This window comes from Salmo trutta, chromosome 8 (genome assembly GCF_901001165.1).
Source record: "Salmo trutta chromosome 8, fSalTru1.1, whole genome shotgun sequence".
Taxonomy (NCBI): domain Eukaryota; kingdom Metazoa; phylum Chordata; class Actinopteri; order Salmoniformes; family Salmonidae; genus Salmo; species Salmo trutta.
Window position 1 is genome coordinate 31,190,284 of NC_042964.1, and position 25,684 is coordinate 31,215,967.

Here is a 25,684-nt window from a genome sequence, read left to right on the forward strand (position 1 = left end):
TCCCTAAAACTCCTGTTGGGGCAAAGCTGCTTTCAGGGCGACCTGTCTGCCTGCACCACATGCATGCTGGTTAAACATGCTAATAACACATTCCCCTGACTCAGACCCAGCTGGGTCCACCCATTGGGACACATTGGGCCGAGCTGGTTTTGTAACCAGCAATGTTGCCTTCTTGTAGTCCTCTTTGACAGATTAAATGCATAACAAGTGCAGCTGAGCTTTTTGTGGTGTACAAAACCTGCAGCCTGCACTTGCAGGTGCCCCCATGGTCCTTAGGGGTGCTTGATGTTTTGCATCCAGAAAGGTTGGTTTTGAGGAAAGCAGGCTGTGTGAAAAAGGGAGATGCTGTGCAGCCTCTCAAGAGGTGACTAAGTTGATTTGTCTATCTCTCGTTCTCTCGCTCTCTCTCTCTCTCTCTCTAGCTCTCTCCACACTCTCTCCACTTGTTTCTATCTAGGCATGTGTGTGGAATAGAAATGTGCCAGGCCTTTTGTTAGGCCGGTCCTCAGTACCTCCACTGCCACCCGCTCATAGAATAGGGGCTCAGGCTCAGGGGGCAGAGAGTAGGAGGGGAAAGGTCTGCCACCAGAGACAAGGAGGGAAAGAGGCGGGAGCCTCAGCTGTTTGTCTGGGATACACAGGAGGAGAGAGGAGCCCCAACTCAGGTCAGGTATTTTAACATTTATCCAGTCAGGGTGTGTGTGTGTGTGTGTGTGTGTGTGTGTGTGTGTGTGTGTGTGTGTGTGTGTGTGTGTGTGTGTGTGTGTGTGTGTGTGTGTGTGTGTGTGTGTGTGTGTGTGTGTGTGTGTGTGTGTGTGTGTGTGTTTTGGGGGTACTTGATTGATTCTGACTCTGCTATTATGAGACTTCAGGTTGGAGTGCTGAGAATTGGGAGGGGAGAAAGAATTAGCCAGGCTAAATGTGGGGGGATTATCAGAAAACAGAAAAAGTGCTAGTGCCTTTGTCCAGCTATGCTCCCTGCTTCCACTATCTAACTCATGTACATATTTGCATTGTGTTGGCCTGTGTTTCCTATTGTTACTAGCATTCAAATGAAGCCAGAATCATCTTCGTCATCTCAGAACATGGATTTGATTTCCAGTACCTGACAATAACTGTGCCGAGTTGTTTGTGAATAGCCACTTTTGGATTCTCATACTCCAGAGGTAAGAGTTATTAAGGCAGTATTTTCTTACTCATATTAATAGGCTACCATGCTCAGTTTGGGGCTAATTACGGTCGTGTAGGCTCTCAATGTGTGTGTAAAGAATCAAGAGTGTTTAGGTGGGTCTACTCGACCTTTATAAAACTATTTGTTGAATGGTTTGAAATCCATTGAAAGCTGCTTTCAATTCATGTTGGCTCTGAATAAGTCTTGACTGACACATAGCTTGTTTTGCCAAGGAAAGTGAAAACAACTGAGGGAAAGTAAAAAGTAAAATAAATGGAAAGGAACATGGAAGAACCTCAAAGAACATTGCCTTTTCAAGATCATGTAACATCAAACATAACATCAAAATGCATCTTATATTCCTGCCCTTACAGAAAAACCGCATTATTTCACTTGTTGAAAGTCACATGATTTCACATGTGACATTTTATGTGAAATCATGTGAAAACATGTTTTGGAACACTTCAAGTGATCACGTTTTCACATGTGTAGTTTCATGTAATCACATGTTGCTTTACATGTTATCACATTAACTTCACATAAGATCACGTGGTCACATGAAAACATGTTTTTGGAACACTTCACGTGTTCCCGTGTGAAATTCATGTGTTTTTTTGCGTAAGGGTGAGCAAGCTGAGAGGCAGTGTGCTGTCCTGTATCTGACTGGATAGAATGGGTGATCCAGCGGAGGACAGAGGGAAGCTGACCAGCCAACAGGAACTGTGTGTTTCTGACAAGCAGGCCACCAAACGCCCCTGCTGTTCCACACTCAAGGTGCTTAATAATGCTTTAAAATGCACACAAATGAATGTGCATGCACTCTGTCTGCACACGCATCCCCGCATGCGCACACACACACACAGACAGATGTGGGAAACATATGCACTCACGTCGTTCCCACGTGTACACATTGGCACGCACATAAGCATGCACACACACACGTTGACAAACAACCATCGGCAAGCGCATACACACTAATGTTCTCTCCCTTGTGTTTGTCAGCTGTTCATCGTGGCCCTGTCATTCGCCTACTTCTCCAAGGCTCTGTCAGGGACCTACATGAAGAGTGCCATCACTCAGATAGAGAGGCGCTTTGACCTGTCCAGCTCTCTCATCGGACTCATAGACGGCAGCTTTGAGATGGGTATCAACAATAGCATTGAGTTGCTTGAGAATTCATGTAGATATTCACTACAGTGTGATCAATTTTTGTTGTGATTCAATTAGTCTGCTCTCAATACCGTTCCGTTTTGTAGTTGTTCCTATTAATTGATTATCTGGCAGTTTGTCCATAACTCTACTGTCAAACCCCTAACATTGTTTTATGTGTTTTATGTGGTAGCTTGGAACCCAAACTGTTATGCTATTTTTAGTTTAAAAAAACAGAGCTTAAATTTGCGTTTCCAGGCTACTGTAGTGTTGTGGTTTCTTGCAGGTAACCTGCTGTTCCTGGCTGTGGTCAGCCATTTTGGGGCAAAGCTGCACCGGCCCAAGCTCATCGCTGTGGGCTGTTTCCTCATGGCCGTAGGATCATTCCTCACAGGCCTGCCACACTTCTTCATGGGACGGTAAAACAATTGAAATACTGGTTAAACTATACTTGTAGAGATACTCCTATACGGTTGATAGTTTCACTTTAGAAATGAAGAAATGCATGCAGTTGTTGACTCAACTCGGTTAACTTAGAACTAAAGTCTTGCGTAACTGGTCAGCTGCTTGATTATGTTATGGGGCTATACATGTTAACAGACGGGATTAAGAGATGCTATAAGAAGGAGCGAAATCGGAATGAGGAGCTCCACCTTCTCTCTTTACAAGTTACGGGCAAGTCCATGGGCCAAATGTCCCCTCCCCTTTCGAAATTCGAAATCTGCTAACACACAAAATAACCAGTAACAAAAAAAACAACACAGAAACTACTGCTGCTCGTTAGCCTACGCATCCCATTCCTTCCTGGCAGATTCTACATAATCAGTTGTGTTTTACGTAGATCTGTCCACGAAAGATTAGTTGTTGATCAGTGTCTCATCTCAACGAATCATATCTTTGTTACACTTAAACTTGAATCCTTATTCATCATAAGGCCTGCAGAACATGACATGACGACTAACTGGTCTGTCTCTTCTACAGCTACACATTTGACACAGTCATCCAAGGCTCAATGAATGACAGTGTCAGTATAACTCCATGTCCGGACCTTCTAAAGCAGACAGACATCCCTGAGATCCAGAGGGAGACATCTTCGGACATCAACACAGGTACCAATCACAGAGAAACAGCTTCACCTGTCTCTACCACTATAATTTTACCTTCCTGCAGTAGTCTCGCTTGGCCTGACTTGTCAAAGGCTGAACTAGCATGAGACTTTACTTACAATACTATTTCTGCAGGCCCTACAGAGACGCCTATTGGCTTCATAGGGTACCATGGAGCCGCGTACAAGTTGTACATACATCGTCCCTGATAAAGGAGGTATACTGTGTACCTGTGTGTCTCTGTATGATTCCCTCTGTAGACTGTGTGAGGGACTCCAGCTCCCACATGTGGATCTATGTGTTTCTGGGGAACGCTGTGAGGGGGATAGGAGAGACCCCCGTCACCCCACTAGGCATCTCCTACATCGACGACTTCGCTAAAGCTGAAAACTCTGCTTTTTACATTGGTGAGTGAATTCCACTCACAGCAGAGATGAAGCCACTGTGTGTGTGTGTGTGTGTGTGTGTGTGTGTGTGTGTGTGTGTGTGTGTGTGTGTGTGTGTGTGTGTGTGTGTGTGGTTTGTTAACCGTACAATGAGTGTGTGTCATGTATTGTAAATATGTCATGACTAGGTTTTGTATTTATTGAAAGTTCCAGGAATTTTGCAACCCTAGTCATGACATATGTACAGTAACTTAGTAGATTGTGCTGTAGGCCTAACTGTGTGTTTTATGATTGACAGCATGTCTACAGACCATCACACTGCTAGGTCCCATGTTTGGTTTCCTGCTGGGGTCGTTGTGTGCCAGTCTCTATGTAGACATTGGATATGTCGATCTGGGTAAGAGAATCACATAATGTACACATTATTGTGTTAGGGTCCTTTCTACTAAGCAATGTATATTCATTTTGGATCCAAATGAATTCAAAACCACTCAAAAATACTCAAATAATTCCCTTTACGTTATTTGTATTCTCAGTATAGAACGTGTATCAGTGCTAATGATAGAGATGTCTCTCACATCTTCCAGAGACTGTGACCATCACTCCCAAGGATGCCCGCTGGGTGGGGGCCTGGTGGCTGGGTTTCCTGGTCTCCTCGGTCATCATGCTCCTGTCAGGCATCCCCTTCTGGTTTCTGCCCCGCTCGCTGCCAAAGCAGGGAGAGGAGAGCAAGCTGCCCCCTAGCACCCCTACTCAGGATGGGACAGAGAACAGCGACGCCACCTCACATCAGGCCATGACGCTGGCTGAAATTGCAAAAGGTAGTCAGACTTTCATTGGCGATTTACAGATAGCTTATGAATAGAGCCCAAAGTTTTCTCAGTCACTCAGGTCATGTGAACAAGAAAAATGCCTGGCCCTATTTATGATGTACAGGAAGTTGAATCCTGTGCCTGTCTTTTATGATGGACATTTATATTCCAATACAGGAACCATACATTATATACAGGACCCTCTAACAGTAAATAATAAAGACTCGAAGCATTCACATAACCCAAACCAGAACAAGTAACTGTGTTGTATGTTTTTCTCGTATATCTTCAGGTTTCATACCGTCACTGAAGAAGCTGCTGAGCACACCAGCGTACTTTCTGCTTCTATGTGGCAGCCTCCTGAAGTTCAACTCCTTCATTGGCCTGCTCACGTTCAAAGCCAAGTACATGGAACAGCAGTTTGGCCAATCAGCAGCCAGAGCCAACTTCCTCATTGGTTAGATACTGTAGCTACATGTTTCTCAATCAGCTACCGTCTTTATAAATCAACTATGGCCCCTCCGTCACGTTTTTTTCTGCTTTGTTTTCATTGTAAAGTCAAACTCTATTGGTTGGATTGGACCTGAGGTTTGGGTCAGAGACAGCGAGACAAGGGCTGCGTTTAGACAGGCAGCCCAAATTATGATATTTTTCCACTAATTGGTCTTTTGACCAATCACATCAGATATTTTCACATCCACTCTTTTTCAGATTTGATCTGATTGGTCAAAAGACCAATTACTCAAAAAAAAGATCTGAATTGGGCTGTCTGTCTAAACATAGCCATAGAAACCTGGACATGCTCCAACTGAAATGTTCCCTCCTGTCAGCATTGATGTTGAATGGCATTAAATAAATAGAAAATGTTCTCTCTTGTCCCCTGTAGGTTTGTTGAAGCTGAGTAGAAATGAAACTCCAGTACACTGGTGATCTAATGCATCTTTAGATGCAGTATATATATTTTTCTGGTAACACTATAGATGTGTGAGTATTACTTTTCCAGGTGTGTTGAATCTGCCTGTGGTTGCCGTGGGGATATTCCTGGGCGGTCTACTGATGAAGAGGTATAAACTTGGCGTTGTGTCTGGAGCCCAGCTGTCTTTCGTCACCTCCTTCATGGCCTACCTCCTCCTCCTTCTGCAGTTTGGCACTAAGTGTGACAACGTTCAGGTGGCTGGGCTGACCGTGTCCTACAATGGGTAAATATGACATCTGATTGGTTGGTTGGTTGGTAGGTTGATTCATTCATTCAATCATTGAGTTCATTCATTTATATAAAAACAAAAAAGGTTTTGATCAATGGAATATGAGGGAGAGTGAGAGCAAAACACACATGGGCTTGTGCCGGGGCTCCCTCTTGTGGGAATATACAGTATGGTTGTTACTGAGCCAGGATCCCTGGCTGTTTTGTCACTGTGCCTATGTCATTGATAGTTCAGCAACAATTATTTAAACATCATTATGATTGGCAGCCATTTTCTCTGTCCCCCAGGACCCCTGGTGTGGTGTACAACGGCAACCTGTGGTCAGAGTGTAACAGAGACTGCTCCTGCTTGGCTGGGGAGTGGGATCCTGTGTGTTCAGACAACGGCATCACGTACACCTCCCCCTGCCTCGCAGGCTGCTCCAGCTCTACAGGATACGGCAAGAACACGGTACAAATACTATTAATGTACTGAGTGTACAAAACCTTCATAGGGATGCTGGCCCATGTTGACTCCAATGCTTCCCACAGTTGGGTCAAGTTGGCTGTATGTCCCTTGTCTTGATGCACACAGGAAACTGTTGAGCGTAAAAAACCCAGCAGTGTGTCAGTTCTTGACAAAAACTGGTGCCCATGGCACCTACTACCATACCCCGTTGAAAGGCACTTAAATATGTTGTCTTGTCCATTCACCCTCTGAATGGCACACATACGCAATCAATGTCTCAATTGTCTCAAGGCTTACAATAATTTTTTTAACCTGTCTCTTCCTCTTCATCTACACTGATTAAAGTGGATTTAACAATGACATCCATAAAGGATTATAGCTTTCACCTGGATTCACATGGTCAGTATATGTTATGGAAAGAGTATGTTTAATGTTTTGTACACTCAGTGTAACTCATTGGCATTGAAAAAAGTTATTTTCAACAATTACCTTGGGCCTTGTTGGGGCCTTATCTCCCACCCGGGACGAAGAGGACTAAGTAAGTAATTGCTGATTGGCAATCAAGTATTATTTTGATGTATGGAAAAAAAGATGTTATTCAATTCCCATGTAGAGAAGGTTCTGTCTGGTAGTTGTTCAATATGACATCAACACAAACACAGGATATGGGGTATTACATCATTACATACTAGGCCCTACTGCCCTGAGACAAGGCTGTAGACTCCTGTGGCTTTGACAGTCGTGTCAAAGAGCAAATACTTTACCAGATCAGATCAGTGGAAGTCCCTCAGGATAACCCTAACCCTTAGACATGGGTTTGGTGAGTCTACAGCACAGGAGGTTGGTGGCACCTTAATTGAGGAGGACGGGCTCCTGGTAATGGCTGGAACGGAATTCCATTCCATTCGCTCCGTTCAATACATTGTTATGAGCCGTCCTCCCCTCAGCTGCCTCCTTTAGTTTACAGCCATGTTGTGTCTATTGTTTGAACTACAAGGTGTAAATAATTGACAGTGTGTGCTCTTATCTCTACTGAACTATGTTGACACTGTGAAATAGTAGAAAAGTATGTGATAGGTGCACTCTCATAATTGCAATAAGAGTACAACGTCAGTCATCATCTAACTGCGAAATGATCAGCAAACTGTAAAGATAAAAAAAATAGGTTACAAAATAGTGAAAAAAAACAGCTATATACTGTATATATAGAGAGAGAGATTATAGACCATAACAGAGAAACTATAACTACTGTATTTGTTGTTGTTCTACAAGGTATTCCACAACTGTAGCTGTGTGTTGTCCTCCTCTGCACCAGAGGGCAGTATGTCAGTAATATTAGGCCAGTGTCCTCGCAGCAGAGAGTGCAGCCGCAGCTTCACATCCTACATGGCTGTGTCCGTACTCAGCTCCTTTATCAACTCCCTTGGGACCACGCCTGGATACATGGTCATCATACGGTCAGTCGCCATGTTCCAATACTTGTGTGACCAACCGGGGTTGGAACCTGGGACACCTGGTGCCACAAAACTGTGTTAGACTGTGTTAGACTGTGTATGACTGTGTATGTGATGTGTGTTTGTAGGTGCATCAAGCCCGAGCTAAAATCCCTGGCGTTAGGTATCCAAACTTTGGTGATGAGAACCCTAGGTAAGTCTCAATTTTCTCTGTTGTACGTAAAGACCCCTTGATATCATAGAGGTCCTTAATACAGCGTACTGAACTCTGATCTCTTTGTAGGGGGTATTCCAGCACCAGTGTACTTCGGGGCTTTGATTGACTCAACATGTTTGAGGTGGGGGATCAAGAAATGTGGGGGCAGAGGTGCCTGTCGAATGTATGACTCTGATATGTACAGGTAAGTTCATTGTGTGTGTGGGCTCGTGCCAATGTGTGCGTGTGTCTGTGTGTGTGTGCATACTCTGAGGTGTGTTTGAATATGAATGAGCAGCAGTGTTGTGATGTGTCCTATCCCGTCCTTGCAGGGTGATCTTCCTTGGCCTCATCACATGTCTCAGTGGCTCCTCCTACTTTTTCATCATCGCAGTCATTGTCCTGCTGAGGATACAGTTTAGGAGGGAGGGGGACACCACCACGGGACAGCCCCCACACTCATCGCTAGAGATCGAACTTCAGACTCCCCCCAAAACCACTGAACCCCTCAACACACCGAAAGAAATTGAGGTGCACACCCCTAAAGAGGGAGAAAGAGAGGGAGAGCCGGAACAGGATAACTCCCCCCAAACTCAAAAAGACACAGAGGAGGAGGAACTATCCAACACCCAGGGAGAGAGAACGAGTGACCTCAGTCGAACTCGCAGCCAGAAGGAGGAGGTGGAAGAGATGTTTGATAGAAGAGAGGAGGTTACTCCAGATGCCATCCCTCCTGCTTCTGGGAGCAAGGAAGAAGAGAAACCTTCTGATCAGGCGAACGAGCAGGCAGAGGGAGAGGTCATAGTGATTCACACCCACAGAGAGAAAGACAACCCACACAACCTCTTGGCTGAGATGAACCACACAGAGGTAGAGGCAGAGGGCCTTCAGGGCTAGTCAGTCAGCCTGCCTGCTCTGATCCTCAATTCAAGTGTATTTAAACTCATGTTCATTAAAGATTTGTACTCAAGAATTGAAATGTGCAATTTACTTAAAATTATACTTTTTCACTGTCTGCAACCCTCAAGAAGCAGGGTGAGTCTGGATCTCCCTTTTACTGGGCAAACAACTTGCATATCGTCATAGACTAGGCTGAAACGTTAACCTTGCTTGAATAAAACAATGCATTTTGATTAAAGTTTTTGGTTACACCTCAACGTTGGTTGAGCGCCCTCCATTTTTTGGTCAAATAATTCTGTAATAAATAAAAATGTAATAAGTAAATTATTAAAAGCATTAAAATCGCAATTGGGATGTTTCCCACTTATTTACACAACCTACTCCACACTTGCAAAGTACAAGTTTATAGACATTTTCTGAAATGAATTAAGTAGTAAACAGAAGAAAAGCAGAATTGAAGCCAATTATAATGCAAATAATTTAATGGTCTATGGATCAATTCCACTTCTGAAAGTCTGATGAATAATTAATATTGTTCCTCCTCTTCCTTGTGGCAGGAGCAGCAGCAGCAGCACACTGCCCACCAAAGCCTGCAAAAAAATAAAATAATAATAAAATAAAAAATAGCCGGACTGCGTCTTTCCTTGCTCTGCATGGAAAATCCAGGATCACATCCTTGGTGACATCCGGGGTGACCACATCAACAGAAAGGGAAAAAAGAGGGACAGAATGTAAACAAATGCAAACTGTAGGTTCTAAACTCTGGTCAGTTGAAAGGTTCTACCAAGATGTCATGACAAACGGCACCTGTCAGAGTGCTCTCTATAAGTGTTACTCACCTGCTTGGATGTCAGCTGGCAGAGTGGCGAAGACAGCCATCATGAGAGTCTTTTCTTCAGGTGTGACGTCCACAACCTCCAAGAGGGAAGAGATGGGCTCTGCCTCTGTGTTAGGGGTGATGTCCACAAGCTCCAGGTAGGAAAAAGACGGGTCTGCCTCTGTGTTAGGGGCAATGTCCACAACCTTTAGGTGCGAACAAGCCATGTCTGCCTCTGTGTTAGGGGGGGATTACCACAACCTCCAGGTAGGAAGAGACGGGTTCTGCCTCTGTGTTAGGGGCAATGTCCACAACCTCCAGGTGGGAAGAAGCTGGGTATGCCTCTGTTTTAGGGGGAATGTCCACAACCTCCAGGTGGGAAGAAGCCGGGTCTCTATCAGTGCTACTCACCTGCTTGGATGTCAGCTGGTAGTGTGGCGGAGACGTCCACCGCGAGGACAGGGGGGACTGGTAGGGTGGCTGCAGCAGGCTGCACCTTGTCCGCCACAAAGGCACAGACAGAGCTCATTAAAAAAGGCAGTGCGTGGAGAAGGACTGACTGATTCTCCCGAGGATCGACCGCACAGAGTCAAAAGCAGCAGCCCGGGAGAAAGGGATTTGAGAGGAAGGGGCCTTCAACATGGTGGAGAGCTTCTCCCCTCTGACCGCCACTGTGCACACGGCCATCCTGTTTAGGAGGATAGGGTTGTAATGTCTCTCTACGAGAGATGGGTGTAGGAGTCAGGCGCAGGAGAGAAGATAATTCCAATAACCAGAGTTTAATAACGTCCATCAAAAAACCATACAGGCACCGGACTAAAAATACATAGTCCAACAATGATCAAAAGAACGAAATCCCAATGACATAACCTGAACGAAAAAATTATGAACAAAAACAACATTTCCCAAACACAACAGGGAAACGAAATTAAACCCGCACGACACAAAGCGGGTAGAAATAAAATAAATACCCACACTAATCAACCCAAACAAGAAACAGGTGCACAACAAAAACAGACACGACTAAACGAAAAGGAAAAAAGGATCAGTGGCAGCTAGCAGACCGGCGACAACGACCGCCGAGCACCACCCGAACAGGGAGAGGAGCCACCTTCGGTGGAAGTTGTGACAGTACCCCCCCTGACGCGCGGCAACCGCAGCGCGCCGACACCGGCCTCGAGGACGACCCGGAGGACGAGGCGCAGGGCGATCCGGACGGCGGTTGTGGAACTCCCTCAGCAATGATGGGTCCAAGATGTCCCCCTCCTTACCCAGCACCTCTCCTCCGGGCCGTACCCCTCCCAATCCACGAGGTACTGCAGGCCCCCCACCCGGCGTCTAGAGTCCAGGATGGACCGTACAGTGTACGCCGGTGCCCCCTCGATGTCCAGGGGGGGCGGAGGGACCTCCCGCACCTCAGCGTCTTGCAGTGGACCAGCTACCACCGGCCTGAGGAGAGACACATGAAACGAGGGGTTAATACGATAGTGAGGGGGAAGTCTTAACCTATAACATACCTCGCTTATTCTCCTCAGGACTTTAAATGGCCCTACAAACCGTGGCCCCAGCTAACGGCAGGGCAGGCAGAGGGACAGGTTTTGGGTCGAGAGCCAGACCCGGTTCCCCGGCACGAATACTGGAGCCTTACTGCGGTGGCGGTCAGCGCTCACCTTCTGCCGTTCACCAGCCCATTTAAAAGATTCCTGGATGGCTCTCCAGGTCTCCTTTGAGCGCTGCACCCAATCCTCCACCGCAGGAACCTCGGTCTGGGCCTGATGTCATGGTACCAGAACCGGCTGATAGCGCAACACGCACTGAAACGGTGACATGTGAGTGGACGAGTGGCGAAGTGAATTCTGGGCCATCTCAGCCCATGGGACGAACCTCGCCCACTCTCCTGGCCGGTCCTGGCAATATGACTGCAAAAACCTGCCCACATCCTGATTAACTCTTTCCACCTGCCCATTACTCTCGGGGTGAAAACCAGAGGTCAGGCTGATCGAGACCCCCAGATGCTCCATAAACGCCCTCCACACCCGGGACGTAAACTGGGGACCCCGATCAAAAACTATGTCCTCAGGCACCCCATAATGCCGGAAGACGTGTGTAAACAGGGCCTCTGCGGTCTGTAGGGCCGTAGGCAGACCGGGCAAAGGGATGAGACGGCAGGACTTAGAAAACCTATCCACAACAACCAGGATCGTAGTGTTCCTCTGCGATGGAGGAAGATCGGTGAGGAAATCCACCGACAGGTACGGGAACGGGAAGGGGCTGTAACTCCCCTCTAGGCAGGTGTCTAGGAGCCTTACACTGAGCGCACACCGAACAGGAGGAGACGTACATCCTCACGTCCTTAGCTAAAGTGGGCCACCAGTACCTCTCTCTAAGCCCACGCACCGTCCGATCAATACCGGGATTACCAGAGGAGGGTAGCGTATGAGCCCATCTGATCAATCTATCGCGAACACCAAGCGGAACGTACTTCCGACCAGCTGGACAACCTGGTGGAGGGGGAACTGATCGTGATGCCCGCTCGATGTCCGCGTTCACCTCCCACACCACCGGTGCCACCAGGCAAGAGGCCGGAAGTATGGGAGTGGGATCGATCGATCGCTCCTCAGTATCATAGAGACGGGACAGTGCATCAGCCTTAGTGTTTTGAGAACCAGGTCTATACGAGATAGTGAAGCGGAATCTCGTGAAAAACATCGCCCACCAAGCCTGACGGGGATTCAGTCTCCTCGCTGTCCGGATGTACTCCAGATTACGGTGGTCAGTCAAGATGAGAAAAGAGTGTTTAGCTCCCTCAAGCCAATGTCTCCACACCTTCAGGGCTCTGACCACAGCTACCAACTCCCGGTCCCCCACATCATAGTTTCGCTCCGCCTGATTGAGCTTACTAGAAAAGAAAGCGCAGGGGCGAAGCTTGGGGGTGTGCCCGAGCGCTGGGAGAGCACAGCTCCAACCCCAGCCTCAGACGCATCCACCTTTACTATGAATGGCAAAGAGGGGTCCGGATGTGCCAAGACGGGAGCATCAGTGAACAGAGCCTTCAGACGACCAAAAGCTTTGTCCGCCTCTGCCGACCACCTCAAACGCACCGGGCCCCCCTTCAGCAGTGAGGTAATGGGAGCAGCCACCTGTCCAAAACCTCAGATAAACCTCTGGTAGTAATTGGCAAACCCTAAAAACTGCTGTACTTCTTTTACCGTGGTCGGAGTCGGCCAATCACGCACGGCCGCAATGCGGTCACATTCCATCTTCACCCCAGATGTGGAAATGCAATACCCCAGAAAGGAGACGGATGGTTTGGAAAACACACATTTCTCGGCCTTGACGTATAGGTCATGCTCCAACAATCATCCAAGTACCTTGCGCACCAGGGACACATGCTCGGCATGTGTAGCGGAATAGATCAGAATGTCATCGATGTAGACCACCACACCCTGTCCGTGCAAGTCCCTGAGAACCTTGTCTACAAAGGATTGGAAAACTGCTGGAGCATTCTTCAACCCATACGGCATGACGAGGTACTCATAATGGCCAGATGTAGTACTAAACGTGGTTTTCCACTCATCTCCATCTTGGATACGCACCAAGTTATACGCGCTCCTGAGATCCAATTTTGTGAAGAAGCGTGCTCCGTGAAATGACTCCACCGCCGTGGCTATGAGAGGTAATGGGTAACTGAAACCCACTGTAATAGAATTTAGACCTCGATAGTCAATACACGGACGCAGACCTCCATCCTTTTTCTTCACAAAAAAGAAACTCGAGGAGACGGGTGACATGGATGGCCGAATGTATCCCTGTCTCAGAGATTCAGTGATATATGTCTCCATAGCCACTGTCTTCTGTGACAAGGGATACACGTGACTCTTAGGAAGTGCAGCATTAACCTGGAGGTCTATCGCACAGTCAATTTGTCGATGTGGTGGTAATTGGGTCACCCTCTTTTTACTGAAAGCGATAGCCAAATTGGCATATTCGGAGGGAATGCGCACGGGGGAGACTTGGTCTGGACTTTCCACCGTCGTCGCACCGATGGAAACACCTAAACACCTACCTGAGCACTCCTCTGACCACACCTCTAGAGCGCCCTGTCTCCAGGAAATTTTAGGATTGTGATCAGCCAACCAGGGAAACCCCAGCACCACTGGAAACACAATCAATGAGGAAGAGACTAATCCGCTCCTCATGGCCCCCTCGCGTCACCATGTCCAGTGGAACCGTGGCCTCCCTGACCAGCCCTGACCCTAGTGGTCGACTATCTAAGGCGTGCATGGAGAAGGGTTGGTCCAACTGAATCAAGGGAATCACTAACCTATTAGCAAACCCACGATCAATAAAACTCCCTGTTGCGCCTGAGTCTACTAGCGCCTTATGCTGGGAGTCAGGGGAAAATTCAGGAAAGGAAACATACACATACACATTATGTATACGGGAGCTGGGTTTAAAAATAAAAAATGTAGGACATAACACGCATTACGACAAGAGAGACAGCACAACACTACATAAAGAGAGAACTAAGACAACAACACAAATCCATGGGAATCGGAGCAGGACCCGATCAGGATGCCCACGGGCAGCCAGAAAATTGTCCAGTCGAATGGACATGTCGATGAGCTGGTCCAACGAAAGGGAAGTGTCCCGACAGGCTAGCTCCCCACGGACGTCCTCTCGTAGGCTACACCTATAATGGTCTATCAGGGCCCTCTCATTCCCCCCGCGCCTGCAGCCAGGGTCCGGAACTCCAGCACGAAGTCCTGTGCGCTCCTCGTCTCCTGCCTCAGATGAAACAGACGTTCACCCGCCGCTCTACCCTCTGGTGGATGGTCGAACACAGCCCGGAAGCGGCGAGTGAACTCTGGGTAATTCTGCCTCACTGAGTCTGGAGAGCTATGACATGTGTATATGAGGACGTTGGAGCCCGTTATGATTCATGACTGTAATGAACACGATGGGAGACAGAGAGCTGGTTTCAAGCACAGGGCGCAGCAGGTGTTAATTTGTAAAGGACCTCAAAAGGAGGCAGGTAGCTAGGTCCAGGGGCAGGCAGAAGGTCATACACAGGGGTCCAAAAAGGCAATAGTACAGGCAGGGAAAAGGCTAGTAACGTCTCTGATTAGGAATCATACTTAGGCAGCCTTTTCTCACCTGTGTTTGTGGGTAGTTGTTTTCTGTTTTGTTTTCTGTACCTGACAGAACTGTTGGCTTGTTTTCGTTTTGTTATTTTGTTCGAGTGTTTCATAGTGAAATAAAATCATGAACACTCACCACGCTGCGCTTTGGTCCCCTCTCTATGACAGCCGTTACACACATGTAGTGGAAGTCATAGGGATCGTGAACGGCGTCATACGTAAGTCTTTGTATGGTGGATAGGCTTTCAATGGAAAAACAGGCATTTCAAAATAAAGGCACTTCCTGGATGGATTTTCCTCAGGTTTTCGCCTGCCATATCAGTTCTGCTTTACTCATAGACATTATTTTAACAGTTTCGGAAACTTTAGAGTGTTTTCTATCCAAATCTACCAAGTATATGCATATCCTAGCTTCTGGACCCGAGTAGCAGGCAGTTTACTTTGGGCATGCTTTTCATCCAAAATTCTGAATACTGCCCCCTACACTAGTGAGGTTTTTAAGTAACCATCTGTCTTGTGTAACAATACCAAAACGTAACATATAATTGGAAATCGTAGTGTCCTGGTCCCCAGATTTACATTTACTATGCTACGTCTAGTCTATGAGACCAGGCTGGCTAGTGGGTCACAGATCAGCCCAAACGGAGTCTCTCTCTTTCACTCTTAGGTGTGGTGCTGGCTCTGGATGCTTTTTCCATTCGTGCTTCTGGGCCTTGTCATCCTGCTGATTAAGAGGAAGCTAGTCTAGTGCAACACTACTTTTAACAATAACCATGTGCTAAGTTAAAGGTTATTTGTCTCAACAACTGTTGTTTTAAGGAGTTGGTGTTGTTTTCCTCTCTTTTTTTCCTGTATTTCCATTATTATTATGCTGATGATTACAACTATTACTGTAATGAACATTAGTCACCACTTGGTGACAGCACAGAGCTAATGTGTCATGTCTGTCAAATTATTTTATCAAAAAGAGCCTCACACTTTTTTGGGGCCAAAGACTAATTGTTACATGAGACATTCAGGATGTGCTTTGTGTCCTTTTTCATGTTTGCATGCCTGTCTCTTTCCTCAGTTCTTGTTTCAAGCACTAAATATGAATGCCATATTGTTAGCTCATCCCAACTTTTGATAGACTCATTAAATTATACAATACAAGTATTTTCTCTCTTTGCTCTGTCATCATTGTCTCTCCAACTCCCACTCGTTCACACCCCAGACATCACCTCTTTCTCTCCTTATCCAATCTTCTTAATGCACCCTTTCACTGTCTCTCAATTCACCAGATCGTCAGTAACACTCTCAACAGTCTAATTTTCATCCATTAGGCATCAGAAAACGTCTCACATTGACCATTATGTATACGGGAGCTGGGTTTAAAAATAAAAAATGTAGGACATAACACGCATTATGACAAGCGAGACAGCACAACACTACATAAAGAGAGAACTAAGACAACAACACAGCATGGCAGCAACACATGACAACACAGCATGGTAGCAACACAACATGACAATAACACGGTAGCAACACAACATGGCAGAAGCACAACATGGTAGCAGCACAAAACCTGGTACAAACAGCACAGGGCAAGAAGGTAGAAACAACAATACATCACACAAAGCATCCACAAGTGTCAGTATGAACGATTGAGTCTTTATATGAAGAGATGGAGATAAAACTGTCCAGTTTGAGTGTTTTTTGCAGCTTGTTCCAGTTGCTAGCTGCAGCGAACTGAAAAGAGGAGCAACCCAGGGATGTCTGTGCTTTGGGGACCTTTAACAGAATGTGACTGGCAGAATGTGACTGGCAGAACGGTTTGTTGTATGTGGAGGATGAGGGTTGTATTAGGTATCTCAGATAGGGGGAGTGAGGCCTAAGAGGGATTTATAAATAAGCATCAACCAGTGGGTCTTGCGTTGAGTATGCAGAGATGACCAGTTTGCAGAGCATCATGGAGTGCAGTGATGTGTCCAATAAGGAGCATTGGTGGCAAATTTGATGGCCGAATAGTTAAGAACATCTAGCCGCTCGAGAGCACCCTACCTGCCGATCTATAAATTACATCTCCGTAATCTAGCATGGGAAGGATGGCCATCTAAATCAGGGTTAGTTTGGCAGCTGGGGTAAAAGAGGAGCGATTACGATAGAGGAAACCAAGTTTATGTTAACCTTAGCCTGCAGCTTGGATATGTGCTGAAAGAAGGACAGTGTACCGTCTAGCCATACGTATTGTCTTATAATAAAACACGTGTAATGTAAGATTGTCTGAGAGAGAAATCATATTATCTCATGGAATTTTAGAATTCGATGAACGTAAGGACATCATGGTAGAACAGTTTTGGGTCAAACGCTTCCATAAATGGGGTGAGTATGTATGTGTTAGAGGATCACTGGAGAGACTGGGGGAGAATCTTGCATCCAACAGGCCTGGCTAAACCACAGGTCGGCGTCAGTCATGTCTCCCCTAACTCAGGCCTGTGGGTAAAACTCTGCACTTGACTAGGACCATGTCTCTGTCTACAGACCACCCTACAGGGCCTGTATGTGCTGGTGTAGGCAGAGTCTCTGAGGGGAGGATTCTGGGTAATCAGGGTGTGTGTGAGCGCAAAACAACCTCAGAGATAGCCACGCTAGCAACTTCCATGGAATTTAACTTGAACTATACTGAACAAAATTATAAACGCAACATGCAACAATTTCTAAGGTTTTATACTGAGGTACAGTTCATATAAGGAAATCAGTCAATTTAAATGAATTCAATAGGCCCTAATCTATGGACTTCACATGACCGGGCAGGGGCGCAGCCATGTGTGGACCTGGGAGGGCATAGGCGCACCCACTGGGGAGCCAGGCCCAGCCAATCAGAATGAGTTTTCCCCACAAAAGGGCTTTAATTACAGAGAGAAATACTCCTCAGTTTCATCAGCTGTCCGGGTGGCTGATCTCAGACGATCCCGCAGGTGAAGAAGCCGGATTTGGAGGTCCTGGGCTGTGATCTGCGGTTGTGAGGCCAGTTGGACATACTGCCAAATTCTTTAAAAAGACGTTGGAGGACATTTATGGTAGTGAAATTAACATTCAATCCTCTGGCAACAGCTCTGGTGGACTTTCCTACAGTCATTATGCCAATTGTGCACTCCCTCAAGACTTGAGGCATCTGTGGCATTGTGTTGTGTGACTAAACTGCACATTTTAGAGTGGCCTTTTATTGTCCCTAGCACAAGGTGCACCTGTGTAATGATAATGCTGTTTAATCAGCTTCTTGATATGCCACAACTCTCGGGTGGATGGATTATCTTGGCAATGGAGAAATGCTAACAGGGATGTAAACAAATTTGTGCACAACATTTTAGAGAAATAAGCTGTTTGTGTCCATGGACAATTTCTGGGATCTTTAATTTCAGCTCATGAAACATGGGACCAACACTTCAGATGTTGCGTTTATATTTTTGTTTAGTATAGTTACTGGGGAATTCCCTTTTTCCTTCTACCTTCTTTCACCACTTAAATCATTCCCCTCTCTCCAGAGTGGGTTGTGGAGCGTGTGGACTATAGGTACTGCAGACTAGGTAGTGGGATGGAGGAGAAGTGGGTGACATGATGAGGTATTGATAGTACATACTAATTCCGAAAGAAATCTCCATACACTCACCAGTAACTACATTTGAAAATGAACTGGGGGTGAAACCTTTTATCCGCAATATTGTAGTTGTCATCCCATAATTTTTCCAAGCGATTACCTCCATTATTGGAGCCACCGAAAAATACACAGAGTCTAACTTTCTGCCCTAAGAACTTAATGCAATATTTTGATGTAAAATGTATGTGTGGTTTCCGCCCTGGCTGTGTTGTCTCCCCCAGTGTGAGTTTACAGCAGACCAGTCCAACCACAGTTCGATGACGCTGATGATGAGAATGACGAAGATGATGTCGTGTGTGTGTGTGTGTGTGCGTGGAGTAGGTGACTCTTGCTGTGGATTCGAGTTTCTTTAAGTGAACCTCATCCCTGATAATGGAAACGCAGGACTATATTTGGAGGGGTGATGTCACAAGTGGTTGACGGTGAAGCCTATATCTGTGTGAGAGTGTGTGTGTGTGACAGTCTAAGAAACCACTGACAGTAGCAGTGTCTGTCTTTGGAACCACTGGCGATTGGGTTTAACTACTGAGGGTGAGTTAACCAGACCATTAGGATGCATATTTGATCTGGAAAGTCTTTTTCTCTTTTTCCTGTGTGGTTGAGGGTAGGCTGTTGAGTGGCTTGTCTGTTTGGTTGTCTTTGGTTTGCATGGTTCGCTGTTCTACAGGGCAGGGGTGCAGTAGCATAGACTGAATATTTGATGGGTGTGGGTTACATTATTCACAGGCATGTACATCCCTCTACTCGTATAATTCAACAGCATGTGTGATTATTGACTTACCATATTTTGTTTTCGTGCAGGGATCCCACGTGCACGATGTATTACCTGAAGCTGCCCGTGTTCCTTCTCGTGCTGCTGCCATGTGTCGCCACCCTCCCTATCAACAGGTGAGAGCGCAAAGCTGCCTCAGTTATTTCCGTTATTTCTGAGTGTCACTTCTGTGATGTACAATTACAAGTGTCGTGCAGTGTCGCCCAAAGTTCAATTGTCACTAGGAAGTGGGTTTAATTTTGCAGGTGAATTAATCACTCAACTGATATAGCACCGGTTTTAAGTTGTACGTAATTTGGCACATCCATCTTGAACCGTAAGAAATCAATTAACGACGTGGGTAGTCTAACTCTACAACCGGCTAATGACATTGATGAGATCATTGAGATGAATATCCATTGCAATCGTGACATCCGAGAGGTCGGGTTTTGTCCTGCCAAGGCAGAGACAGGAATATGTGAATCGCGTAAAAATGATCAAGTTCGCACTGGAGGGGGACTAGTGGCCACTCCATTGCGCCCTCGAGAATTGAGCTGATGTTTTGAAGTGGGCATCAGTCACCGGTCGGAGTGACGGTTTGGCTCTTTCCTCATCCTGATTCAGGTACTTCACCCCATCTAGGGAGCAAGAAAGCGCGCTCCCGGACAGAGAAGGCTGGCTCGTTCCCGGGATCGTCTCCAACCACTACCTCGGCCTCATTGGCGCGCGGCTCCAGAGAGGGCTCACATCTGTCAACAGGTAAGGTTGCACCTTATTATATAAGTTGCACCTCATTTATTGATTTGTTGATTGAGTGCAAATGTTGATAATTTTGCGGACAAAACAATGTCAAATAATCGAGTTGATTAAACTAATTATTATTTAGTAAATTAATCCACAGCCTTTTTTTAATATTCTTTTTATATATATTTTTATATTCAGTCAAAATATGCTGAAATATTATCTGAACTGAACATTTTTAGTTGGCCCAAAATTAACTCCGATTTAAGAAAAATCTAGGTTAGGAACACCCACACATTCAAATAGTGCTTTTAACATGCAATGTTTTCAACCTACATATTTGACACACATTGACATAAACATGATTACATTGTGCATGTTCATTTTATACAGTAATTATTATTCAACATGTCCTAACCTGGGATTTGAACTTACAACCTCTTGGTTCACAGAATTCCTATCTTCCTGCTATGCCGCCATCTATAAATGAACATGCACAATGCCATCATGTATGTCAACATGTGTGAAATATGTAGGTTAAAAACATTGTATGTTAAAAGCACTGTGTGTGAGGGTGTCCCTAACCACATTTTTGTCTAAGTTTTCTCAAGTTAGAGCTCAGTTTGGGCAAACCCATTTTTTTTAGTTTAGGTAACATTTTGACTGAAAGTTCAGTAAACAAAACAAAAGGCTGTAGGACCAGTACCACTACCACTAAATAATTATTGGGGGGGGGGGGGGGGGTCACCTAATATTTCAATTTATAGTGATAATAATATTATAAATTAAATAATAGTGATCTTAATAGTTTATTGCTATTACTATTATTGTTACTAGTAGCTGCAGTAGTGCTATTATCATATTAGTATCATATGGTGGCTATTTTTATCCACTTTATCCACTATACAGTATGTCTGGTAGGCCAATACATTTGCTATATTTTCCTGATCTCTACCACTCTATAAATGTTTAGATAAGTAATGCATAATTTGTTCGACATATTGGATTCATTGATTGCTGTCCTCCTATATCCCATCAGCCCCCACATAGAGAAAAGAAAGTGCAACACGGCTACCTGTGTAACCCAGCGACTGGCCGACTTCCTGACCCGCTCCAGCAACACCATCGGCACGGTGTACGCCCCCACCAACGTAGGCTCCAGCACCTACGGGAAACGGGATCTACTGCAGCCTCCCAGCTATGTGCCACTCTAGTGATGCATGGGTTCAAAGCCCACTGATGTAGGATATGCTCAGATGAAATGACCACACCCCCATGTAAACAACAAGGATGGTTATGTATCATTAACTTGAGTTTTTGTTTCTTTTATAAACTTCAGAAAAAAGAAAAAAACAGTGCCTTTTGGTATAGAATAATAATAAAGAAGTATTTGTTACATAAATCAGACTAGAGGCTGATGAGATACTAGTCTCTGTTCTGTGAGCCCAACTGGTTCAACTCAACACTAACCCCACCATGGCATGTGAATTAAAAACAAGTAAAAAGTTTAAAAAAAAAAAAAAAAAATGTAAAAGTAAATGGGTGCATAAGTCATATAAAATACAAGTTTTGTCCTTCTGTTTGACTGTTGTGTAGGTTATTTGTTTTTGTAATAAATTTGAAAGATTTTTAAAAGTCATTTGTTTCACTGCACATCATTAATAGTTTCAGTCATGCAGATGCAAAGTTGAGCTCTTTTATAACTTAAATAAAGCATTAACTTATGATGAACAAACCAGTACGCTTATGAATACTCATAAATGCTTTATAAATTCTAATTAAATGGTGTGCTCATGAATGAAAGGCAACATGTAGACTCAATGAGGCATACACGCAGGCATACAGTATAATACATGAGTTACTCAACAGTTACATGTAATTTCAGGTATTGGAGGGGAAAGGTGTGACGCACTACATTAACCTGTGTTTGATTAATACCATTCCCAGTGCGAGCAGAAAATTACACCTGTATTCCACTGCTTTTTAACCCAGACATGAGAGGATATTAAAAAAATAGCACAGAAGTTAATTTAGCTGATGATGCCATACACAGACCAGCCATTAAGCCCCCAAACATGGCTGACACTGTGGGATAGGGGTCAGAGGTGTGTCAAGCTATTCATATGAATAACAAGCATATAGCCTACCTCTAGGATAATGTACATCAAGAGTAGTCAATTAGACAGGGGTAATTCACGTCGGCGGAGATGTTGTTGATGCATTGCAATACTGATTTCTGATAAGAGTTGTCTATCTGTGACAATATCACAGATGACACTTTGAACTACTCCATTATTCTCTCTCTCTCTCTCTCTCTCTCTCTCTCTACAACACCATATTCCTTCCATTTAGAGATCATTACTTGCTGCTGACAACAAGTTGGACATGTCTTTTAACAGTACTCCAGAAGAAAAATAATAGGCCCTTCCGAACATGTCATAGAAATGTTGTAAATAGGTATGAGTTCCAGAAATAAATAAAACACATTAATATCACAGCAGGGAGGGATAGAGTATGCATGAGTGAAATAACCAATTCAGTGTGGCTATAGCACCTTCAGGCACCACAGGTTGAGCATTTGTTTGTCAAATATAACCATAAGTACAGAGATGACAAGTACAACGTTTGCTTTTCATGGCCATCTTTGGTCATTTGCCTCAATGGCCATTTAATATACAGGCAATTCAAGTTGAGAATTGCCATGGACTGAGAACTATTACACTGGATATGTTGTATTATTATATTGAAACAGCAAGCTCTGTTTCTGAAGTGCACTGCAGACCTTATAAGCATTGCATCACATAGACATGTTTTATAAGGGTTCATAATATAATGAAAACATCAAGGCCCTCAACCAAAAGAATACAGATATTGATTTATGATTTTTATTCAGATCCCCATTAGGTGTTGAAGAACCAGCAGGTGTTTGTCCTGGAGTCCACACAATGCATAGATCATGTCAAAATACAGAACACTAATGGACAGGAATAGCAACACAAATTTAAACTAAGAACACTACGACTAAAGAACAATACGACTTCCTAAAAAAAGAAAGAAGAAAAATAAATAGTACTAAGAATAATGTGTGTGTGTGTGTGTGTTTCTTGAGGTGTTGTTTTATCTTCTTTTTTTAACTGATTTTATTGCTTGCCTGAGTTACCTGAGGTGAAAAAGAGAAACCCATGTTGTCACATCTGTTTCACCTGTCTTTGTGAATGTCTCCTCCCCCCTCCAGGTGTCGCCCATCTTTCCCATTATCCCGTGTATTTATACCTTTGTTCTCTGTTTGTCTGTTGCCAGTTTTGTCAGGAATCCCGCTTCCTGAGTCTGTTTTCTGCCTGAGGTGACTTTTTTTTGTTTTGGAGTCTGTTTCCTGAGGTTCCTGAACGCACCCTGTCTGGTTGCCAGGCGACGAAGCTAGGCCGGAGAACTCTTGATTACCCGCACCTGCATCTCATCAGCCATCTGCACACCTGGTCCTGATCATCACCTCTTCTCTTCATAAGCCCTGACCTGACATCCATTCCCTGCCGGATCGTTAGCAATGAACAGTATGTTGTGTCAGCGTATCAGCCTCATGTTACCAAAGTTAGTTTTGTTGTTCTGGACTTTTTGCCAGTTACTCATCCCCGTTTACTCTGTCTACAGTCATCCTCCCGGAACATTCAACTCCCTTGCCGGGCCGTCGGTGGTTTCAGTGACATCATTGGATCTGCCTATTCACTCTCATCAACTCACCTCCGCTGCCGCTCCGTCTCCTGGATTATTCTATTTTCACCTCGAGACTGTAAATAAATACTCACCTTCATTTTACTCACCTTGTCCTGGTCTGCTTCTGGGTTCAGCTTTAGAGAATCGTGACAAGTTTGTTTGTTCATCAAATTTACCAGTGTTTTTCTCATTTCTCCTGTCATGTCTATAGTTCCTGTTTTTATAGTTTTCCCGGTTTTTACCTTTCTGCCTGCCTGCCGTCCTGTACCTTTGCCCCACAACACTGTATTACCGACCTCTGCCTGACGTGACCCTGAGTCTGCCTGCCGTCCTGTACCTTTGCCTGCCCGGGTTCGCTTTAATAAACTTTTGTTACTTCGACACTGTCTGCACCTGGGTCCTACCTTCAAACATGATACATGTAGTCATTGCTCTATACAGTACTGTGCATCTCCCAGCCTCTGTTCTGGACTTGGGGACTGTGAAGAGGCCAATGATTGCGTGTGTTGTGGGGTATGTATTGGTTTTTGAGCTGTGTGTTAACTCGGTGAACAGACAGTACTTTCAGCACGTCAATACTTCTTATAAAGAACAACAATTAGTGATGCAGTCAATCTCTCCTCTACTCTGAACCAGAAGAGACTGACATGCATGTTATTGACATTGGCCCTCCATGTACATTTGAGGGCCAGATGTGCTGCTCTGTTCTGGGCCAGATGAAGCTTTTCTAGGTCCTTTTTTGCCATACCTGCCCATACAACTGGGCAATAGTCAAGATACGATAAAATCAGAGCTTACAGGACTTGTTTGGTTGCAAAAAGCAGACCATCTCTTCAGCACAGACAAACCTCTCCCCATCTTTACAACAATATAATCAAAATGCCTTGACCATGACAGTTTACAATCTAAGGTAACACTAAGAAGTTTAGTCTCTTCTACTTGCTCTACAGCCACATTATTCATAACGAGATTCAGCTGAGGTCCAGTACCTAGAAAGTGATGTGTCAAATGCAATGCTTTTGGTTTTAAATACTGTATGTTCAGGACAAGTTGATTCCTAACCACCCATTCTAAAACTGACTGCAACTATTTGTTTAGGGTTTTCACTAGCTGTGGGTGCTGACATGTATAGTATTGAATCATCTGTGTACATAGACACACAGGTTTTGTTTAATGTTAATGGTAGATTATTTGTAAAAATAGAGAACAGTAAAGGGCCAAGACAGCTCCCTTGTGGAATACCACATTTGACATGTTTTACGATAGAGAAGCTTCCATTAAAGAAAACCCTCTGTGTTCTATTAAGTAGATAGCTCTCTATCCATGAAAGGGCAGATAATGTAAATTGAAAAAAAAATTAAATAGAACAAATGAGTCAGTATCTTATTATCGATATCTTTCAGCCAATCATCAGTCATTTGGGTCAGTGCAGTACATGTTGAGTGTCCTTCCCTATAAGCATGCTGAAAGTCAGTTGTTAAATTGTTCACAGAGATAGCATTGTATCTGATCAAACACAATCTTTTCAATGAGTTTGCTAAGAACTGGCAGCAAGTTGATTGGTCGGCTGTTAAAGCCAGCAAAGGGAGCTTTACACATTTTTGGGTAGCGGAATGACTGTAGCTTCCCTAAAGGTCTGTGGACAAACCTTTCTCCAGGCTCAGATTAAAGATGTGGCAATACAGTCTGCTATCGTCCTCAGTAGCTTTCCATCTAGGTTGTCATTACCAGGTGGTTTCTCAATATTGATTGACAGCAATTATTTTTCCACCTCTCCCACACTAACTTTATAAAAGTCTAAATTACAATGCTTTTCTTTCATTATTAGGTATTTTATACATGAATATGATGGTCACAGTTTGTTGACGTTTCATGCCTAAATTGACCAACTTTGCCAATGAAATAGTCAGAAAATAATCTGGCAATATTAAAAGGTTTTATGATGAATGAGCCCTCAGATGCAATGTCACGTCCTGACCATAGTGAGTGTTATTTTCTATGGTAGAAATGGTCAGGGCATGACAGGGGGTGTTTGTCTGGGTTTTGTATGTCTATGTTTT

At 44.7% G+C, this 25,684-nt stretch overlaps 2 protein-coding genes across 6 annotated transcripts; both read left to right on the top strand.

The window, feature by feature from the left end:
- The first annotated feature begins 239 nt into the window (after positions 1-239).
- Positions 240-8,901, top strand: slco1e1 (solute carrier organic anion transporter family, member 1E1). Of its 5 annotated transcripts, none has more exons than XM_029760778.1 (16): positions 240-364; positions 1,046-1,166; positions 1,795-1,945; positions 2,174-2,315; positions 2,607-2,739; positions 3,302-3,429; positions 3,687-3,833; positions 4,111-4,209; positions 4,400-4,633; positions 4,917-5,081; positions 5,628-5,823; positions 6,117-6,279; positions 7,549-7,733; positions 7,859-7,923; positions 8,014-8,131; positions 8,259-8,901. In XM_029760778.1, exons 3-16 carry the CDS (start codon positions 1,844-1,846, stop codon positions 8,821-8,823), a joined length of 2,442 nt encoding a protein of 813 aa, XP_029616638.1. In that variant the 5' UTR covers positions 240-364; positions 1,046-1,166; positions 1,795-1,843; the 3' UTR covers positions 8,824-8,901. The 5 variants fall into 5 exon arrangements, with proteins under 5 accessions (XP_029616638.1, XP_029616636.1, XP_029616637.1 ...); XM_029760776.1 differs by lacking the exon at positions 240-364 and adding an exon at positions 417-670; XM_029760777.1 differs by lacking the exon at positions 240-364 and adding an exon at positions 417-665.
- Positions 8,902-18,864: 9,963 nt separating this feature from the next.
- On the top strand, positions 18,865-21,140 carry LOC115197922 (skin calcitonin gene-related peptide-like). Its single transcript, XM_029759603.1, has 4 exons — positions 18,865-18,952; positions 19,223-19,309; positions 19,797-19,931; positions 20,953-21,140. The coding sequence occupies exons 2-4, from the start codon at positions 19,239-19,241 to the stop codon at positions 21,125-21,127; spliced, it is 381 nt and encodes a 126-aa protein (XP_029615463.1). The 5' UTR covers positions 18,865-18,952; positions 19,223-19,238; the 3' UTR covers positions 21,128-21,140.
- The last annotated feature ends 4,544 nt before the right edge of the window (positions 21,141-25,684 follow it).

Coding starts and splice junctions, on each gene's coding strand:
- slco1e1 (XM_029760778.1), top strand. CDS start 1,844: ATGGGTGATCCAGCGGAGGACAGAGGGAAGCTGACCAGCCAACAGGAA. Junction 7,734..7,858: donor GGATACATGGTCATCATACG/GTCAGTCGCCAT, acceptor GTGTGTTTGTAG/GTGCATCAAGCCCGAGCTAA. Junction 7,924..8,013: donor TTTGGTGATGAGAACCCTAG/GTAAGTCTCAAT, acceptor ATCTCTTTGTAG/GGGGTATTCCAGCACCAGTG.
- LOC115197922 (XM_029759603.1), top strand. CDS start 19,239: ATGTATTACCTGAAGCTGCCCGTGTTCCTTCTCGTGCTGCTGCCATGT. Junction 19,310..19,796: donor GCCACCCTCCCTATCAACAG/GTGAGAGCGCAA, acceptor ATCCTGATTCAG/GTACTTCACCCCATCTAGGG. Junction 19,932..20,952: donor GGGCTCACATCTGTCAACAG/GTAAGGTTGCAC, acceptor ATATCCCATCAG/CCCCCACATAGAGAAAAGAA.